Source organism: Eschscholzia californica, unplaced genomic scaffold (assembly GCF_041429995.1).
Source record: "Eschscholzia californica isolate CP2 unplaced genomic scaffold, dmEscCali1.0.p SCAF_1, whole genome shotgun sequence".
In the NCBI taxonomy this organism is placed as follows: domain Eukaryota; kingdom Viridiplantae; phylum Streptophyta; class Magnoliopsida; order Ranunculales; family Papaveraceae; genus Eschscholzia; species Eschscholzia californica.
This window is the reverse complement of record NW_028238198.1, coordinates 65,319,365-65,339,381: the sequence shown is the minus strand read 5'-3', so window position 1 is coordinate 65,339,381 and position 20,017 is coordinate 65,319,365. Positions and strand designations below refer to the sequence as shown.

Genomic DNA, 20,017 nt, shown 5'->3' with positions numbered 1-20,017 from the left:
CCATCCATTAGATGGAAATGCGTGTGCCCGAGAGTTTGCCCAACCGAGAAGAAACTCAGCCGTTAGATGATGATCTGGTGGGATCCCGAGCCATGCCCAACACGGGATTAGCGCGGACCATTGCATCCGCGAGGATCCAATGCTTCTGCGCTCGGCCCGAAGCTATCCCGCACTCTCATTTGCGCGACCGTTGGATCTTGTAAAATCCCGCGCGTTGAACGCCATCCGTCCAGATTAAGACATGCGTGCTTCGCTCGAACGGTCCCCAATCTGACTTGTCCTCTTTGACGATTTAGTCCCTATTTCAACCGATCTTCGTTCAAACTATAACCTTGAATTTCTCATTCATCCGGAATCGGATTTGAGTGATTCTTGGCTCTAAATTGAAGAGCTCGATGAGACGAACACAATGGTGCATTCTGTTTCTAAGTTTGACGAGTCGGGTCGAGCCAAAATCAGCTCCGATTCCAACACTAATAATCTTTTTACTTGATAATCAAGACGGAATTGCCTTTAATTTGATAATTAACTTCTTTACTTTTTCTTTTTGATGAGAGAATAACTTCTTTACTTAATAATCAAGATATAGGGTACAATTACCTTGGAACTTACCTAGATGTGGAATTCTTTATAAGATCAACTTAGTGGCACAAAGAAGCAAGTCTTCTGCCTTTTTCAACTTTTACCATTTCCCGTTGATGTCTACATCTCTATTATTGATCCTTTTACTCGAATTTATATGGATTAATTCTATTTTAGTCCCCATTAACGTAACTAGCTCACGAAATAGTTCTCATTTTAACCCGTTCCTAAAATAGGCCCTTGCAGCTGACTTTTGTTTTATTTCTAATGTTGTACTTCTAGGTAATCATTTTTTTTTCCGCCAGACGTGTTTTTCGGGATGTTAAGAGAGAAGAAATATATAAAGAGAGTTGAAAGGCAAATGGTTTGATTCGAATTTTCAATTTCTCTAGTTTACTCAGTAAAAACGAGATTTTTTTCGTAGACGAAACATAATAGTTTGGTTATATTTCAAGTTGTTATTCTATTTATTTCATTAAAAGAAAACATAATTCTAGGTTGTTTCACACAACAATAACCCTTGCTCTAACTGTTAGATAGATCGACATTGTTGCTGCATAACAATGAACATGACAGAAACGAGATGGACGTAAGGTGGGTTAAGTCGAGACTATATTAAATTACATTCTTTTAAGACATTTTACAGCCTTGTATCAATACCAACAGTTGGGCGCATGTCTTCCACAATTCAATGACTTCCTTTCAGGTTGTGATGGTACTTCACAGTTCTGAAAGTGGGTAAACCTTCGAAGACAATACGAACTCCTTGACTTATTTTGAGATGACCTTCTTGACTCATGTGCATGACTTGATCTTTAGACAATTATATACTTCTGACTTTGTTTGGAGATAACTCATGAATTCGATTTTATCTTCTAGGCACAATAGGATGTCCCGGACTCCAAATTCTAGATTAAATAGACAGGTAATATAGGATTAATCTCATTTTGGCTTTTAATTTGTGATCAATCACTCTTTTGACCCTTATAAGCGTCTGACAATTTGATTTGGCCCCAGAGGCAAACACCAATTCAATTTCTTTTTGAAAATACCCTTTGCGGTCAAAATAGAATTAATTTCAAAAAAAAGAATCTTAAAACATCAATTTCCTCCATTTCGTCAGTTCTCACACCTATTTCATCTGTCCCTCTCGCCACCTCATATTTCTTCTCCGGCAAAAGATCACTTGTAGGCGACCTTCGCCTAATTCTCCTTTTCCTCCTCATCTTGTAGACTGCTTAGTGATTTTCTTTTAGACGGTTTCATCATTATAATTCAAATAAACAGTTGCGGATGATTTGATCGAAATGAAATTTGGAATGGGATTTTGTTTATGTTTCCATCTAGTTTAAAGTTTGCAACTAACTTATGTGGTTGTTAAATATTCTTATTAAAAGAAAAATACGTGAGAATTGAATTTCTACTGAGAATTGAACTTATGATTTTTGAATTTCAGAGTGATTATTCAATTCTCGAACGACAGGAATCCATTACAAAATTACACTCCATGTCAATATCTCATACCACGTCAATTGCACACAAGTGATGGAGCACTCAACACTAGTAAGTTCATTTGATAGATCCTCGAATTTAAAGTAATTACTTTTCTTTTGTTATATTAATTGGATAATCAGTACAAAGGTATTAATATATCAATACAATGTGATAAATTCAAAAGTTACTTATCATAAATTTACATTTATGTGTAATCGAATTTAAGATCTCCGTACAATGGAATAGATGTTCTACCAACTAGACTACCAGTTGTTATTGCTTTCTCTTCTTTATATAATTTCAACACTTGAAAATGATATAATTAAATGATCTAAAATATCTTTATTTATATAATCTAAATGTCGATTTCAACTTATATAAAAGTATATACTTTTAGGGTTAGGGTTGCAAGGCCACCAACAGAGGTTCTTTGCCCTTTCAACAAAAAAAAAAAACAGAGGTTCTTTGAAGTAATTAAATATAAAACCCAAGCCATCTTCCTTGGAAGTTTCTCTCACTACTGGTAAACCTATAATAAATTCGTCTCAAGGCCGGCAGTTGTTACAAGAAATAGATAGGAAGCCACTCCTCTCTCTCTCTCTCTCTCTCTCTCTCTCTCTCTCTCTCTCTCGATTATTGATTACGTATCTCGATGAATAAAATATTTGAAGCGATTGAATCGTTCCTCCTTTTCACAGCGTCAGCGATATCGTTAGTATTTAGTAGTAGTCTAGAGAGAGAAAGAAAAGAATGAGTGTACTCCTCCTCCTCCTCCTCCTCATATAGGCCCCTACCTAAATAACCCTATCATCACAACTCCTATCTCTCTCTCTCTAAAAAGAAGTTTGTAATCGGAACGCCAAGAATCTGAGATCTGCTTTCAACAATCATACGAGTTTTTCTTCACTTCCACCAGGTATTCTTCTTCTTCTTCTCTTCAGATTTCCTCATCTTGGACGAACAGTTTCATATCTTTTACGCTGAATTTAACCCATCGAGTTCAGATTTTGATTGATATTAGTTAGGGTTTCATGAACTTATTAGTTTTTGTCCTTCTGATTATATCTTGTTTTGCTTCAGTAGAGTGAAAAGTTGTGATCTTTTGAGAAGTTTCTAGAAATTTAGGGTTTTGATTGAATTTTTTTACTGGAAAACACTATAGAGATTTCTTAAAAGTATCATTTTTAGACTGAGTCTGGTTCTTGTTTGCAGAGTTTTTGATCTGGTGAGGTAAGATGGGTAAAGGAGGGGAAGATTATGGGAGAGAAAATAGTAGTGATTCCTTTAAGTCTTCAAATAGGGAAAAGTTCCCTGCTTGGGCGAAGGATGTTGAGGAATGCATGGTAGAATTCAAAGTGGATAGGAATTTAGGGTTAACTTTTGATGAGGTTGAAAAACGTCGTCAGATCTATGGATTGAATGAATTGGAGAAGCATGATGGTCCGTCAATCTGGAGTCTTGTACTTGACCAGTTCAAAGACACTCTAGTTAGGATTCTTCTAGTTGCAGCTGTGATTTCCTTTGTTCTTGCTTGGTATGATGGAGATGAAGGGGGTGAAATGGGAATCACTGCTTTCGTAGAACCTCTAGTCATTTTTTTGATATTGATTCTGAATGCCATTGTTGGAGTTTGGCAAGAAAGCAACGCAGAGAAAGCACTAGAAGCCTTAAAAGAAATCCAATCTGAAACAGCTAATGTCATCCGTCAAGGTAAACGGGTCCCTAATATTCCAGCCAAGGAACTTGTCCCTGGTGATATTGTTGAGCTTAAGGTCGGTGACAAAGTTCCTGCTGATATGAGGGTTCTGAGTCTTATAAGCTCCACTGCTAGGGTTGAACAAGGTTCTTTGACAGGGGAGAGTGAAGCTGTTAACAAATCTAACAAGTCAGTTCCAGCTGATACTGATATTCAAGGAAAGAGGTGTATGGTTTTTGCTGGAACCACTGTTGTTAATGGAAACTTTATTTGTTTGGTTACTCAGATTGGTATGAACACTGAGCTTGGGAAGGTTCATTCTCAGATTCACGAGGCTTCACAAAGTGAAGATGATACTCCACTGAAAAAGAAGCTAAATGAATTTGGAGAGGCTCTCACAGCCATAATTGGAGTAATATGTGCACTTGTATGGCTGATTAATATGAAGTATTTCTTCACTTGGGATTATGTAAATGGGTGGCCTTCGAATTTCAAATTTTCGTTTGAGAAGTGCACATACTACTTTGAGATTGCGGTTGCATTGGCTGTTGCTGCAATTCCTGAAGGTTTGCCTGCAGTAATCACAACTTGCTTGGCACTGGGAACCCGTAAAATGGCCCAAAAGAACGCTCTAGTACGTAAATTGCCAAGTGTAGAGACTCTGGGTTGCACGACGGTCATTTGTTCTGATAAGACTGGTACCCTGACTACAAATCAAATGGCAGTGGCGAAGCTTTTGGCCATGGGAGCTGGATCAGATAAGATCCGATCATTCAAAGTTGATGGAACTACGTATAGTCCTCTTGATGGGAAAATACACGATTGGCCCACTGGTCATATGGATGCAAATCTGCAAATGATAGCTAAGATAGCTGCTGTCTGCAATGATGCAGGTGTGACGCAATCAGGGAGTCAGTATCTTGCCAATGGAATGCCCACTGAGGCTGCACTTAAGGTGAAATGTCTATATCCTATCTGGAATTCTTTGCTGGTAACTGGTATTCATCAATATATTCTGTTCATGTGTTGCCCTTACTCCTAATATTGATTTTGGATAAATGTTATCTGTTGAATAAACATTATCATGTGGGCGGGTGAAGAAACACTATAACTCCTAGCTGCACTTGTTGATAGATAAACGTGTGACAATAGCAAATAGAGACCATAAAAGACAATGCAACTCGTAATTTTTTTGATCTGTTGAGTGTATTAATTGTCCTTAGATTCCTGAGAATAGAAATGGACAAATGTATAGAGTATTTTTCTAGTGGGTTGCTTGAAATCGCGAGTTAACCTGTTGTGTGGTTTAACTGCTGAAGCAAGACATTGACGTCTGCTTGTTCCTTGCAGGTCCTAGTTGAGAAAATGGGGCTTCCGGAAGGGTTAAGTCGGTCATCTTCGGGTTCTGATGTCCTATCATGTATGTTGAACCCATGCATAGTTGCCTTCTTGTTTCACTTTCATCATTTAAGATTCATATACATATTTATATCTTCACCTTTCTGATTTTGTTTCACGTCTTAAGGTTGTAAACGCTGGGAAGTCGTCGAACGGCGGATTGCAACTCTTGAGTTTGACCGTGATAGGAAATCTATGGGAGTTATTTCGAAATCAGAGTCAGGAAGAAATTCTCTACTAGTGAAGGTATTGCTTGGACTATATTCGTGTGGGATTTTTATTCATTTAAACCTCAAAGACTCCAGTCAAGATTATGTAGTTCTAAGTTTTTGTTGCTTTAGTCTTCTGTCGTTTTTTAAATGCATGGTAAGAAAAGATCTTAACCAGTGGTTTATAAAACAGTGGTTGTAGCAGATTGATATAGAAGATTTTTCTTTGTGGCAGGGCGCAGTAGAGAATTTATTAGAGAGGAGCAACTACATGCAGCTGATTGATGGTTCTGTTGTAAAATTGGATCAAAGTTCAAAGAACCTTATTTTGCAATCGCTTCATGAGATGTCCTCAACTGCATTACGATGTTTGGGTTTCGCCTACAAGGAAGAGCTCGCTGAATTTACAACATATAATGGTGATGAAGATCATCCAGCTCACGAGCTTTTACTTCACCCCGCCAATTATTCCTCTATCGAAAGCGATCTCATTTTTGTTGGCCTCGTAGGACTGAGGGTGAGTGAAGACCAGATATCATTATTTTATTTTCCTTTTTAAATATCTTTACCTTAATGTGTTTCTCTTTTTCACGCTGATGAAACTAGTAATGTTTTGTTTCAATTTTGAATTACTATAGGATCCTCCTAGAAATGAGGTACACAAAGCAATTGAGGACTGTAGAGCTGCTGGCATCCGTGTTATGGTTATCACAGGAGATAACAAAAGTACAGCTGAAGCAATTTGTCGTGAAATAGGTGTATTTAGCCCAGAGGAAGACATTAGCTCAAAAAGCTTAACTGGGAAAGAATTTATGGAGCTCAGTGATCAGAAAAACCACCTGCGTCAAAGTGGTGGGCTTCTTTTTTCCAGGGCCGAGCCAAAGCATAAACAAGATATAGTGAGATTGCTTAAAGAAGATGGCGAGGTGGTTGCTATGACTGGAGATGGAGTTAATGACGCACCTGCTCTAAAATTGGCCGATATTGGAATTGCTATGGGGATTGCTGGAACTGAGGTATGTGCTTGTTCCTTCATAGTTTCTCATTTAGTTGGATATGGTGGTTGTTTCTCTGGAGAATGGGTGTCAGAGAAAGAAGAAATGTAATATACTTGGCATTTCGATCCATTATACTATAGTTAGCTTATCAAAGAAGGAATATTTTCGGTCTTATCTCTTCAATATGGTTTGTATGTCTTGTTTTCTTCAGGTTGCAAAAGAAGCTTCTGACATGGTGTTGGCAGATGATAATTTTAGTACTATAGTTGCTGCAGTTGGTGAAGGCAGATCTATCTACAACAATATGAAAGCCTTTATCAGGTTCATTTTGTTTTCTCATCTATTAGTTTTAACTTCATAAACTGAGGGGTTAAACCTTGCTGAGATGATGTACATATATTTTGGCTATAAAATTGCAATTTTTGGTCTAGCAGCAAATTGATACACAGAAGATATATAAATTGAACAGAATATTAGGGAGTGGTGTCCAATAAATATGTGGTTTTCTGTCTTGTTTTTAATAGTTGTAATTAATTACTTGTCTTTCGTTAATTGCAGGTACATGATCTCCTCGAATATGGGCGAGGTTGCTTCTATATTTTTCACAGCTGCTTTAGGCATTCCTGAAGGTCTGATCCCTGTTCAGCTTCTATGGGTCAATCTTGTTACCGATGGCCCTCCTGCTACAGCTTTGGGTTTTAATCCACCGGATAGGGATGTAATGAAGAAACCACCGCGCAGAAGTGACGACTCCTTAATCAGTCCCTGGATCCTGTTCCGTTATCTGGTACTCTCTCTATCTCCCTCTCCGTCTCTTTCATCTGACTATCTTAAGATTATGCTTATGCTCATGTTTCACTCTCTTTCTTAACTTCTTATAGGTCATTGGGTTTTACGTCGGAGTTGCAACAGTAGGTGTTTTCATTATATGGTTTACTCATGGTTCCTTTTTAGGCATTGACCTTAGCGGAGACGGTCACACGCTTGTTACCTACTCACAGCTCTCCAACTGGGGACAGTGCCCAACCTGGGAAGGCTTCAAAGTTTCCCCCTTCACAGCTGGGTCACAAAATTTCACCTTCGACAACCCATGCGACTATTTCCAGACTGGAAAAGTAAAAGCAATGACTCTTTCTCTCTCCGTCTTGGTAGCTATCGAAATGTTCAACTCCCTCAATGCATTATCTGAAGATGGAAGTCTTTTAACGATGCCTCCGTGGGTTAATCCTTGGCTCCTAGTGGCGATGTCAGTCTCATTTGGCCTGCACTTTTTGATACTTTACGTTCCTGTGCTTGCTCAAGTTTTTGGAATCGTCCCTCTCAGTTTGAATGAATGGTTGTTGGTGTTAGCTGTTGCATTTCCAGTAATCCTAATCGACGAGGTTCTTAAGTTCATCGGACGGTGTACTAGTGGGTTACGTAATTCATCAAAGAGGAAGGTGGTGAAGACAAAGGCAGAGTGAGATCAGATTGGCTTTCTCTGGTAATTAGAATTCTAACATCATGGGTGATCCAGAATGAGGTCTGAATTTCCCAAATTATTGACTGTTTAATTGAACCAGACTTAACTTTCCTCCTTGTTCATAAATGAGGTTTGTGATAAACCTTGAAGAATAAATAGGTGGTAATGTTTAAAACGGTTTTAGTATTTCCTTCGGAAGTGAGAATTTGGTGAGAGACCCAAATTCTTTCTAATATCCCAATCCATGATGGTATATTTTACTTTTTCTCTCTCTCTATCTCTTTCATCAAACTTATTTTTGACTTGAGAAATGAAGAAGGGTTGCATATATTCTCAGTGCTGTTTGTTTCAAGTGCTTGCTTGGATGTACTTGTGTTTCATACTAAACTTGGTTTTGATTGAATTGTTTGTCTGTTATAAGTATTTAAGGTGATGTGAATCAAGTTAAGCGAGGTGGCCTGAGCAAGGCCGGAGTTGGTTTGGATGGTCCATAACCCAAACGGCCGTGATGCTTCTACCTAGCACATATCGTGGCCTGGGTATTTGTCCCGTCAGGATTATAGAGAGAGAGAGTGACTTGACATGCTCCAGCCTGAGCTCTTATCATCTTACTCTTTTTATATGTTTTTTGTTGCATATCCCTATTATTTATAGGAATGCAGCTGCCTATAATGTCTGATTTTATTGTTATTTTGCGAAAAAAAAAAAAAATTTGTTATGATAAAGAGGAAAAAGGGTGGTGAGGTTATTGGACATTCCCCAGTGGCCTGGTGATTAAAGGGTGGGAGCAGTTAAAAAGACTTCAAAACGTGAATTTTAATCCAAAGATGTGTGGGATAATAACACTCGTGTTTATGGTGTCACGCGGATAGAGCAAGAGGGACAAAACAGACACGATATACCATCAGTTCGCACCCAGCTCTCTGTTTTTCTAGAAAATTGTTAAAAGCGTGATCTTTCAAAACAAGCAAGATATTAACGAAGTTTCATAGTTCTTAGAAAATTATTAAAACCGTCATCTTTCAAAACAAACGAGACCTTAACAAAGTTCCATACTATCAAACGAAGCCTCATACAACTGAACCAAAGAATGGTGAATAAGAAACAATTTTGTGGGAAGAAATCAGAGAACATTAGTTGAAAACATGTTATAAATCTAAAGGTTTCGTAAAAGAAAATGATAAAAACAAATATGAAATGATCTTCTTGATCAAACACTAATTTCACGACCCAATTCTAAAAATATTCTTCAGAAAAACCCATGTAATGCGGTTAGAACGATTCTGAAAATGATGATGAGACTCTAAAAGCTCTTATTACTATAGATAGTTATACTGCGATATGAAATTTGACTCGCTAGAAGGAAGGCAATAGTTCTGTAGAAAGAAAAACTTGGCCTATGAAAACCCGAAAACCATATAGAAACATTACTTGCTTCAGGATAATATAACCAACACATGGATAAAATGTAGTCACTTTAAGACATTTTAGTTCAGGACATTTTCCCAAAGACAAACTCTCTTTATAGATATTACAAGACGTTGAGTCTATAAACAAAATGTCTTGTTGACATTTTAGGGTATTTGGTCTGTAGACAAAATCTCTTGTAGACATTTCAAGATATTAAGTCCGTAGACAACATGTATATTTGGCATACTATTATTATTTATTATTTATTATTATTATCATCCTATCATATGGAATAACATATTCTTATTAATATTTCAAATATATATATATATATATTTACTTCAGTGGACGTGGACATTGATGAAGAACAAGTGGATATCTATTATTTGGGAGATTTTATAGGGCTCTGTTTTTTATAAAAGGCCTCCCCGTGACTCCGTCGACTTAGTAAAACTTCGTTGACTTAATTTGGTTAAAGGGCCCTCCCATGGAGTGGGTGAAACAAACCCCCTTTTAAGGGTGTATTTCACCCACGTTAGCAATTTAGTTAAAAAAATCATAGATCTTCTCAAAACCCAGATCCCTAGACATTCCTCTTCTTCCCACTTCTTATACCGGAATTGTCATCCGTCACCGGCAACCATTAGTAATGGGGAAAGTTCACCGAGATTGTGCAACATCTCACATTGTTGTTGCACTCATCTCTGAAGCTACGAAGTATCTTCATTGTTGCAAACCACCATGGATGAAACAACTTCCAAATTTTTTGAAGAAATGACAAAAGATCTAAAAACATCAATTTTTGGACAAGATTCAGTCTCCCAAGAGGTATGTGGACATTTCTTAACAATGTTTTACATGTTTTATGATCTATTTGTTGGTTGTATTAATTTTTTTTTGTTCAACACGGAGCTCAAGTCGGTCTGGTTCCACCGAATAATGTGAACATAATATGGTGAGACAAGACCGAATATGATTTCTCTTAGTAAAAAAATATAACCGATGGAAAAAACACCGTAGTGGATTCATTACCTACGGTGAGCTCGAGCCGATAATGTTGCATAACTCGGCCTGAGCCCACCGGAAATTGATCCAGTGGTAACTGATGCTACTGACCTGATTTTCGGTTGGATCAGTCCGAATTTTGCAACATTATCCAGTGACCTCGGGCCGAATTATGCAACATTATCCGATGGCCTCAGACCGAATTATGCAACATTATCCGGTGGTCTCGGGCTGAATTATGCACATTTTTCAGCCTGATCCCACCGAAAAATGCCACCAGTAGCTTTTCAGTGTGGTGCGACGGGAAAGCTCACTTGGAGGTATTCTTCCTCTCTTAATTTTCATCCACTTCCAGACGAAATAAGGTTTGAAAATCTTCTTCCTTGTGTTGGTAACCAGTAGATTTAAGTATTCAAACAATGTTATTTCAAGAAATCGCCTGGGGTGTTAGGTTTTCACCAACGGAAAGACAGAGAGGGAAACCGAGATAGAGCGAGAGAGAGGATGAGAGAACGAGAGAGAACAAGAGAAAGAACGAGAAAGAGGTCGAGAGAGAATGAGAAGAAATTTGCTTGATTTCATGGTGATTGATTTTAGAGAGAGAGGATGAACCTAGGGTTTGACTGTGTAATGGAAACAGACAGAGATATAGAGCGACAGAGAGGGAGAAAGAATGAAAGAGAGAGAGCGACAGAGAGGGAGAAAGAATGAAAGAGAGAGGGTGATGCACACGGCTTCTCGTTTTAAGGGTTACTTTTAGAGAGAGAGAATATGAAATGAAGAAGAACGAGCTTGACAAGGAGAGGAATCGGTCAAGGGAGGGAATGATCTGTTGGACCTTAACTTAGATCTAACACGTTAACTTTGTCGCTAGGTCAATGTAAGGAAGGTGAATGCTCATTTCTGGAGGGGTCCTTTTAACGAAAAAGCATGACTTGGGGTGCTTTCAACCGAGGGGCTCTTTTAACCATATCAGGCGGCCTATAAAACTTACTAAATGAGAAAGAAAGTGATATTCCGTCTGAATTCTTTCTCACTTCTCTCCGTTTTTCATAAAAATGCAGTGATCTTAAATGAATTTAGTGTTGACCTTAATGGCAGAAGAGGTTTCTGACGGAAGAGTTTTCCGCTCTTTCATATTTAGAGCTATCTTACAACAGTGGCAACTTAGATGTTCCAAATCGACCCATCAAATTCCTGATATGTGTTTATTCAGATCTGGGCCGTCAAATTGAGGTTCAACAGCACAGAAAGGGACTAAACCAAGATAAATTCAAATATGGAGAGAAAAGATAAGAACCTAGGGGCCCCTAGAAAGGGGTGTAAATAAATGTGTGTTTTATAGAATAAGCCAAAACAGAAGTAAAAGAATGTCTATAATGAACTTGGGAGGAGAAGTAGATATGTCCGACTTATCCATCGTGTGTCATAAGAGGGGATCTTTTTTTCTTTTTACATTAAAAAGTTGGTGACATAAACTCATAACCTCTTAAATGTTAAAAGAGATCTTATACACTACTTAACACAGCTGACTCCACCTTTTGGCCAAGTCAGTCCAATTCTTAATTTATCAGAAAAAAGAACCAACCCCCTTATCATTCTGAATTTCCTTTCCTATGTTCTCTGGCACACTAAAGTTACAAAAACAAAAGCGGCTGGCTGTTTTAAGATGTCCTCGTCAGAAAATCGTTAACTGCTAGACTCGTATCTCCATGAGCCACTGCGTCTTCTGGTTCCGGCATGAAAAGACTCGTCGATGATGCCTGCCAAATTTATCAGTACAAATTTTTAGTAGGACGGAAAACTCTCATTCACTTTTAAGAGTGAGGTAGGTAGTCGGGGTTACCGAATAACGTAGGAGTTGGTAGAACTAAACAGTAAGTCAGAGTTTTAGGGAACTAAGCCTAGATTTTATGGACAGACCATGTTGGCCTACGACAGGCCACGGAAGCATGGTCCACCTCTTATAATGACACTAAAAGGCACGTCGAAGTGTGAATTTGGGGAGGCAGGCATACCATGGGAAACTATTGGGCCATGCCGCCATGTCGAAGTGTGAATTTGGGGAGCCAGGTATACCATGGGAAACTATTGGGCCATGCCGCCATGTTGGGAATCTAGATAGAGGCCGAAGCTCGACTTGTTTTTGTTCCCTAATTGTTAAAGGATTGAAGAGAAAGTGTATACATGGCGGCAGCCAAGTCTCTTCCCGAGTGAGTCCCCTGGGCTTCTGGGCTAGCCAAGTCGGGACGTAGGCCCAAACCCAACTACTTGGGTTCATGTAGAATTTTAAGCCTGTGGAGTTCAACATACCTTTGTATCGAGCTGCATCTCTCCACTATCATCAACATTAAGTGAAGCACCATGTGCTCGTAACCACTCCTTGCACTCCTCCAACCCCATGTCACTACTTCCTTCAGATATTGGTGATGAATTTACGAAACCCAGAACCTGGGCAATAAAAGCAACTGGAACTATAGGTCGATATGACCGTGACATGCATTTCACAGCTTCAAACCGCATTTTCTCAACGTAAAGATCTGTGTATGGTAATTACATGAAGAGATCAGCTTTTCAAAAGAAAACACATTATATCCCAGTCAAAGAGAGTGGTTAATCATAATTACTCACCCATCAGGCAGGTACTCAGGTTTGGAGCTGTCTTGTATAATCTAAAGAACAGAACATAGTTTCCTGACGTAACGGCTGATCGAACTGCAAGAGCGTGCTTTATTGCTTCGTCTTTTTTCGCTTTTTTTGGTAACCTGAAAAACAATTCAGAACCAGCAAGATGACATTCATTTCGAGAACATAATATCAGTACCCAGTAAGTAGGATTGCCTGAAATTAGATAGTGATACTACTTTTTGCATAAAAATAGCCTAATGCCCAGTAAGATCTTGGGCATGAAGAGAAGCAGTAAACTGACCTTGCCATTGCAGCTACGAGATCTCTGTTGTTATTGGAGTGCAAAATCACGCAGAGCAAGTTGTAAGCAGAGAACTCCATATTGCATCCCTTAATTCCTTCTGCATAAAGGCCTTGTAGTTGAGACGCACACTGCAAACAGACACAGAATAGGGTGATGATTCTCTTTCTGAAACTTGGCAAAGGGAGAGAAATGAAAAACCCAAATATTAGGAGCAGAATGCATATTCATCAAATATTAGGAGCTGACTAAGGAACCAATAATCGTGTATTGCAGCAGAATGCAACTATATGCAATCTTACAAGAGCCCATGAATCTGGTCACAGAGGGCAACCCGTAACTAACTATGGAGGATGACCTACGGCTTTGCAAGCAAATGGAACCTCCAGTTTGTGGAGAACATCGGTACAATATATATATATATATATATATAATATATATAGAGATAGAGAGAGAGAGAGAGAGAGAGAGAGAGAGAGAGAGAGAGAGACCAACCTGATTATACTCTGGCAAGTCTCCAGCTTCAAGCGCAAAGCGTGCATGAGTTTCATATACCTGCAGGAAAGGTAACACGAATGGAATCGTACACTTCTTAGCAAAAAAAAGAGCAAAAGATCAACCAAATAGAACAAGCATGTTGTCCGTTGCTAGATATATAAACAGAAAGTCAGTAATGTGAGGAACATGAGAATATGGACCCTGATCGAACAGACCTCCAGAATTATAGATCACATCATTTTTAAGCAATCAAGCTACTCAGAGAACGTACCTTCACCGTTAGCTCATTGTGTATCCTTTGAACAGTTAAATCTTGACGTATTGATTTCAACTGATCACATTTGTAAAGGTAGTTCTTTTGAGAATTTTGAACCATTACTAGAGCTTTCTCAAGCACTTCTTCTGGTCTCACCTGTAAGAAAACATGTCTTTTCAACTACAAGCAGTACAGGCAAATTGGATAGTAACTGAGGCATGTCTCAACTCTCAACGAGGATTTACTACCATCAATTAATAAAATAATAATTCAAAACAAGAAGATAAAATAAAAGCCTAAGAAACTGGAGAAGCATTGACATGAGAAAGAATAAGTAATTACGGTGTTGGGGTCGGGAGCAGAAGTAAGGCGCAGGTATCGCTTCTCAATTTCCTGGCAAGTTCCTTTCACTGTAAGAGAATCCCAATCAATATCTTCCACAGCCCTGCTCCTGACATCTTCAAAATTTTTGCTTAGTGCCACTGCATTGGCCTTCTTAGTGTACAGATTTCCAGCAGCAGCAGAAGCAGCTTTTGGTCTGAAGTGTTTCATTTCCGCTCGATGTCCTCTATCGAAACGCTTAAAGCGATTCTCACGCTTTTTCTTCTCCTCGGGAGAATTTGCTAGTGCTACTGCTCCCGCATAATATGCTGTTAAACCTTGCTCCTTATCACTATCACTAGAAGCATTACCATTTTCTGCAGCACTTACTCCATCACCACCAAGCCGTGGTTTCTTACCGGGCTTCTGGACGTTTTTATTGGGAGCTTGCTGTCGAGATTGGAGGAATTTGGAGTTGCTCCAACCGTTGACCTTAGTTTCGCATTTTGAGCTAGAAATCTGTGAAGAACATTTTGAAGATAAATGTTAATACTACATGTGGAATAAACAAAGGGTGGCTCGCGGTTATCACAAGATCTGAGGTGTTTTTCTGGTCAACCGGGGACAAAAAATTACCGTTTTGTCTTTTTCTTTCACTTGGTCCCAGCTAGCATCTTTTACCGAAACGGGATTGACATATGCCACATTTTCAACCAACTTCTCCTCGGGTATCGGCTCCCACCTACTTTTCGTTCTTCTACTTGGGCTTCTCTTGTACTTCGACAAAGAAGAAACGACGCTTGAAGAGAAGGAAGAGATAGGGCTTGAACTCTGCAACCTGCTCAAAGAACATCCATCAATGATCAGTATCAACCGAGTATGAATATGAACCACCAGGATGGCACACAAATCCATTTTGGCACAAAAGGACTCTTTCACACTGTTCGACAATCACGAGAAAGAAATAACTACGTCGATTCCCTCATGGGCATCCAGTCAAACTTCGATAAATACAAAAAAATTGGATAATGGGAACTGTCATAATATTTCAGCACTAGTCAACTCCTCAGATAAATTACTAGACAAAATGAACGAAGTAAGACCAAATGATGACGACTCACCAAAATGAAGTAGAAAATGCTAAACTTACTGACTAATTTTACTGATAGAACCTAGTACAGAATTCTGCAGAAATTTTAAAAAAGAAATCGGTGCATTTCATATCAACTTTCAAAAGCAAGAACAGTAATATACCCCTTATTGATTGTATCCACGATAGGCAATGAGAAAAGAGGTTCCATATCCCAATTTCGAGTGAATAGTGTCCCATCAGAAGATGCGTTCGTGATCATCTGAAATGTTGAAATAAAGCTGATTTTAATTAAGACAACTCAAACCAAACAATTCTCGAAGCATGGCAGATAATCAAATTCAACAGTACCAAACTCGATCGTGATGTATTTGTGAGGATGTAAAATAAATTGTTTCGGGGATTTGTTATATAATTGCCTACGACAAAATAATCCTTAAAGAGTGATGAAAAACGAAATATGAGAACTTATCTTACTTATGTTTAATGTTTTTGTCTTTTCAACAGAAAATGTAATACTTCATCTTACCTCCTTCATTATATTCTGACTAGCTGCCTTTTGTGAATCATCCTTGCAACGAGCTAAAGCCCTTTCAACATATGCACGCAGTGATGGCGGAAATGCTCCAGGCTGCAACCAACATATAATGCAAAATCAGTTACTGAAGGAAACAATAGGACAAGAAAAACAATATTATACGGTTTCTTGTCGAACCCACTAAGTTGAGCACATAAAAGGCACACAGTTGTCCTATTAACATAGCCAAGAAAAGAAAAATAAACTTTATCACAAAAGTCTCACTCGCTGAAACTCGGGAGAAGACATAATTTAAGTCTTACCTTAAGCATGGAATCAGCAGCACCATGAGAAGAAACTTCACCACTAGGCTTTGGAACCGAAACACTTAGATAGGCCGGTTTTGCTGATGAATTCGTCAAACCATCCCTCTCAGTTTTTGGCAAGCCTAAAGTCAAATGTGAAGCAATTCTAGGGTTCGTAGGTATCTGTACTTTAGATAACCCCCGTGTATCCACAGACTGAGTAGTTTGCAAATGTGATGGGTAACTCTGGGGACCATGATGTGCAGCAGGATATTGTATAGTAGATGTTTGAGGACCTTGATGTTTAGCAGGATATTGTAAAGTAGGTCCTTGAGAAGTTGCGATCTGTTGGAAGCTCGGGGGAATTTCATACGAAACCGGGTTGGAATTTAATGGTTTTTGAAGATGGGGTGTCACATGACTGATATTATGGTTTTGGAAAGCAGGAGGGGCCTGTCTCCAGTAATCATCATTTGTGTTACCTATCACAGGAGCCACCTGCAATAGAGACTCACCGAACAGTTAAGCGCATGGCATAACAATGGAATGCAAACAAGAAAAAGATTTTCTGGAGTTTACGATCTTAATTAAACAAACCAACATCCGCTGATATTATTCCTACAGTAATCTTGCTAAAAACTTCAAAGAAAAAGAAAGAAAATCTGATAACTAGGAGTGTAGGACACCTGACACCTATGTACAAGTTGTAGAAGCATGATATCATAATATTAGAATATATATATAAGAAAAACACAATGGAACAGCTTGCAGTCAGAGCATATTACCAAGGTTACAAAATGTCAAAATGGTTCACCTTATTTAACCTACCGCCACGTACTGCGTTTAGCTACGGGATAAATGAATGCCTATTTTATACAACCAACTTTTAGAAGACTATTTGAGGTCCCTTAAGGCCTCACCTAGATTATCACTTTAAGCCCCAAGACTCCAACTAAGGCTAGATTATCTTTTTTTGACAAACTACGGCTAGATTACCACAACTAGATGACCACATTTGCCCCATTTATATTTTCCTATTGTGTTTGCTATGATACCTTATCAATCTTTAACCTCATCAAGCTATTTGAAAGCAATAAACCAACTTGTACTAGAGGTTTTAACAGTTTATCACATAAATTAAGCTGCACCAGGCTAGCCTCTATGCCATTTGAGGAGTTTGGCCTCAATAACCACGTTAACATTGCATATTACTATTTATTATAAGAAACTACTAAGACTTCAACTTATAAATTAGCCGTTTACAAGACCAATTTTGAGCAGAAGTGCAAAATGCCGCCAAAAAGAACGTGGCAGGAGTCCATCATTTGGCATAAGTAGGATATCAGCATGTGTGACTTTAGGACAAATATTTCAATAGGTAAACTAATTTATATATGATCAATGATCACAGAGGCTCAATTTAGCAACTCCAGCACCACTACTAGAGACAACCTTCATATAGAAATAGACATTGTGTGTTACTGTCATTTCCATTATGTGTGGAAATATTTCACTTTAATTTCATTTGGCTTGTTCATGTATATGACCAAGGGAATTTTCTCCAAGAACAAGTAAATAAAAAGAAAACCTGTGGAGTAGTCAATCCAGATGAACTGGGTTCTGTCCTCCATGATGTGGTCCCAGGAGGTGGAGGGACCGGAGGTTGGGCATGTGGAACAGGATATGCACCAGAGACACCTGGAATATCAACAGTGGGTCCACTAGTAACGGATTTGTTCTCTGTCCCAGGAGCACAAGTAACATCAGACGCAGCTTGAGCTGCCAGAGTAGTCTGACTGTAATAATCTGCCCATTGCTTGTAGTGTTGCTCATAATAGTTAGGAGTTGAAGCTACAGTACTAGCACTATGGGCACTACTTGAATCTGCCGATGTATAGCTCGGATAATGATGAGAGGGATAATTTGCATAGTTCCCATCATTCCATGAGTTGGTCTGAGTTGTCTGATTACCGTATCCACTGCTTGAAACCCCACCAGGCGTCTGATAATCACCAGTATTGTAATAAGTGCTTGAATAACTTGTAGACCCCGCATAAGAGCCTGAATTCTGAAATGAGGTAAGGGGCTGATAAGGAGCACCTGAGTTTTGATGTCCTCCCACTTGAGGCGAATATGGCTGGTTAGCTTGCTGCTGATATCCATAGTAATAACCCTGATATCCCGTACTTCCGTACCCATAAGGGTCATTTGAACTCGAATACGATGAATAGTTGGAGTAATCTTGTGATCCATTTGCAGCTCCTACGGTAGTAGATGAAGCCACGCCATGTGATGGAGCATTCAAGCCATCTTGGCCATCTCTTGATATAGGCTCCAAATGCTGGTCAGGGCGATAGCTGGAATTCGAAAGGCTCCCATTGTCAACCAAACTGCCATCCGTCCTGTACATTGACCATGCCGCAGTTTTGGCCTCCGTTATGGATGGTGGATATGGAGGGGGAGGTGGAAGGGTTACAGATGGATATCCAGATGAATGCCCTTGATTTTCATCCGTAAACTGATGTTTCTGTTAACAAACAATAAGCAGAAAAGTTGTATATTAGTTCTTTATTGATACAACAAGGGCGGAAGCATACTCTACAATATAGACATTAACTAACAGCACTCAAAGAGCAAAAGTTGTGAACCTGACGGGTTACTAAGGAAAAACATATAGGCCAATACAGGAATAGACTAACGCAAAGAGACCAGCTCATATGTGCTTGAGCCTTCTGTGAAATGTGAATAAATATACAATCTACTCAATCGATAAAATCAAAAGCCTATATGTGTGTGTGTGTCCGTGTATGTGTCTGGGTGTGTGTTTAACAGAAATACGAACAAGATAACTACAGTAAAAATATAGAGAAGTTACCAAATATAAAAATACACTTACACTTCCCCATTTAATCCGAACTGACGACAGGTAGATGGACATAGTGCAGCACGATATAAAATACGAAAAGTTATTTAGGCCGAGGTAATGATCTTATCAAGTGTCATCGAGGCAATCGAGGATAGTATGATTCAAGTAGGATTAATAAAAACCAAATATAAAAATCCGAACTTGATATCAAAAATCCACTTATATCAGTTCAGTGATTTAGTACTTCCTTCTTAAAACATCAAATTACACACATACAATTAATGGAAAGTTAGGTAATCAATTACCTCGAGCGAATTGGGATCATAATGATGAATAACAGCAGCAGCATCTGAATTGATTCTTCCTTGATTCATCATCTCCTTAGCATCCTATAATTCAAACCGACAAACAAGAAAACTTTATTAAACAACCGACACAAAAAAAAAATCATCAAATCAAAATTGTAAGCAAACAAAATTAGCACCAATACAGAAAAATCATCAAAAAAGAGACATAACAAATTGAAACAAGAAACCCTAGAAAACGTGATTTTACCTTCTAAATCTCGAATCCTGAGTAGATGGTGACAATTTAATCGATCGGGAGAGGAAACAAAGAATGAATAAATCTAACTTCAATCAAACCTAGAAAACAAAAAACACAACAAAGAAGAAAAAAAAAAGAGAGAGAAGGACTTTATTGAGGTTTCAGAGTTGAGAAGAATAACAAATTTATTTTTGTTTTAGTGTTGATTGAGAGAAGAACTTGAAGAAAGATTTCAATCAATAAATAATGATGAGAGAATTAATCGAGGGGTTTATATTTGATTAAGGTAAATCGTTGATTTGATTCAACTCCTGGTCAGTTGTTTTTCGAGTTTTTGGGGGTTTCGCTTTGAAGGGAGAAGGAGGCGAAGAATAGAGAGAGAAAGAGAGAAGAAGTGAAGATAACTGGGTTTGTGAAATTACGATAGTTTTTCCT

The 20,017-nt window shown here is 38.6% G+C and overlaps 2 protein-coding genes across 3 annotated transcripts; one reads left to right on the top strand and one right to left on the bottom strand.

Annotated features, from left to right (window-relative positions):
- The first annotated feature begins 2,885 nt into the window (after positions 1-2,885).
- On the top strand, positions 2,886-8,167 carry LOC147568315 (calcium-transporting ATPase 4, endoplasmic reticulum-type-like). The gene is made up of 9 exons (XM_086654777.1): positions 2,886-2,992; positions 3,289-4,727; positions 5,123-5,192; positions 5,298-5,416; positions 5,615-5,896; positions 6,018-6,395; positions 6,589-6,698; positions 6,936-7,164; positions 7,259-8,167. Exons 2-9 carry the CDS (start codon positions 3,312-3,314, stop codon positions 7,838-7,840), a joined length of 3,186 nt encoding a protein of 1,061 aa, XP_086510903.1. The 5' UTR covers positions 2,886-2,992; positions 3,289-3,311; the 3' UTR covers positions 7,841-8,167.
- Positions 8,168-11,658: 3,491 nt separating this feature from the next.
- SAC3A (SAC3/GANP/Nin1/mts3/eIF-3 p25 family) lies at positions 11,659-20,017 on the bottom strand. Of its 2 annotated transcripts, XM_086654775.1 has the most exons (15): positions 19,592-20,017; positions 19,342-19,425; positions 18,271-18,697; positions 17,759-18,172; positions 16,189-16,668; positions 15,878-15,979; positions 15,513-15,610; positions 14,895-15,096; positions 14,280-14,777; positions 13,953-14,093; positions 13,679-13,738; positions 13,184-13,314; positions 12,886-13,019; positions 12,568-12,794; positions 11,659-12,017 (listed from the first exon to the last, which is right to left on the bottom strand). In XM_086654775.1, the coding sequence occupies exons 3-15, from the start codon at positions 18,421-18,423 to the stop codon at positions 11,919-11,921; spliced, it is 2,739 nt and encodes a 912-aa protein (XP_086510901.1). In that variant the 5' UTR covers positions 18,424-18,697; positions 19,342-19,425; positions 19,592-20,017; the 3' UTR covers positions 11,659-11,918. The 2 variants fall into 2 exon arrangements, with proteins under 2 accessions (XP_086510901.1, XP_086510900.1); XM_086654774.1 differs by having other exon boundaries at positions 17,759-18,697.

What these genes read in the sequence shown, in the direction of transcription:
- SAC3A (XM_086654774.1), bottom strand. Translation starts at nt 19,413, where the DNA reads ATGATGAATCAAGGAAGAATCAATTCAGATGCTGCTGCTGTTATTCAT. An exon ending in TGAAAGAAAAAGACAAAACG is followed by an intron (nt 14,778 to 14,894) that starts GTAATTTTTTGT and finishes TGTTCTTCACAG; the next exon opens with ATTTCTAGCTCAAAATGCGA. An exon ending in CTCGTAGCTGCAATGGCAAG is followed by an intron (nt 13,020 to 13,183) that starts GTCAGTTTACTG and finishes ATTGTTTTTCAG; the next exon opens with GTTACCAAAAAAAGCGAAAA.
- LOC147568315 (XM_086654777.1), top strand. Translation starts at nt 3,312, where the DNA reads ATGGGTAAAGGAGGGGAAGATTATGGGAGAGAAAATAGTAGTGATTCC. An exon ending in GGGTTCTGATGTCCTATCAT is followed by an intron (nt 5,193 to 5,297) that starts GTATGTTGAACC and finishes TCACGTCTTAAG; the next exon opens with GTTGTAAACGCTGGGAAGTC. An exon ending in TGGGGATTGCTGGAACTGAG is followed by an intron (nt 6,396 to 6,588) that starts GTATGTGCTTGT and finishes TGTTTTCTTCAG; the next exon opens with GTTGCAAAAGAAGCTTCTGA.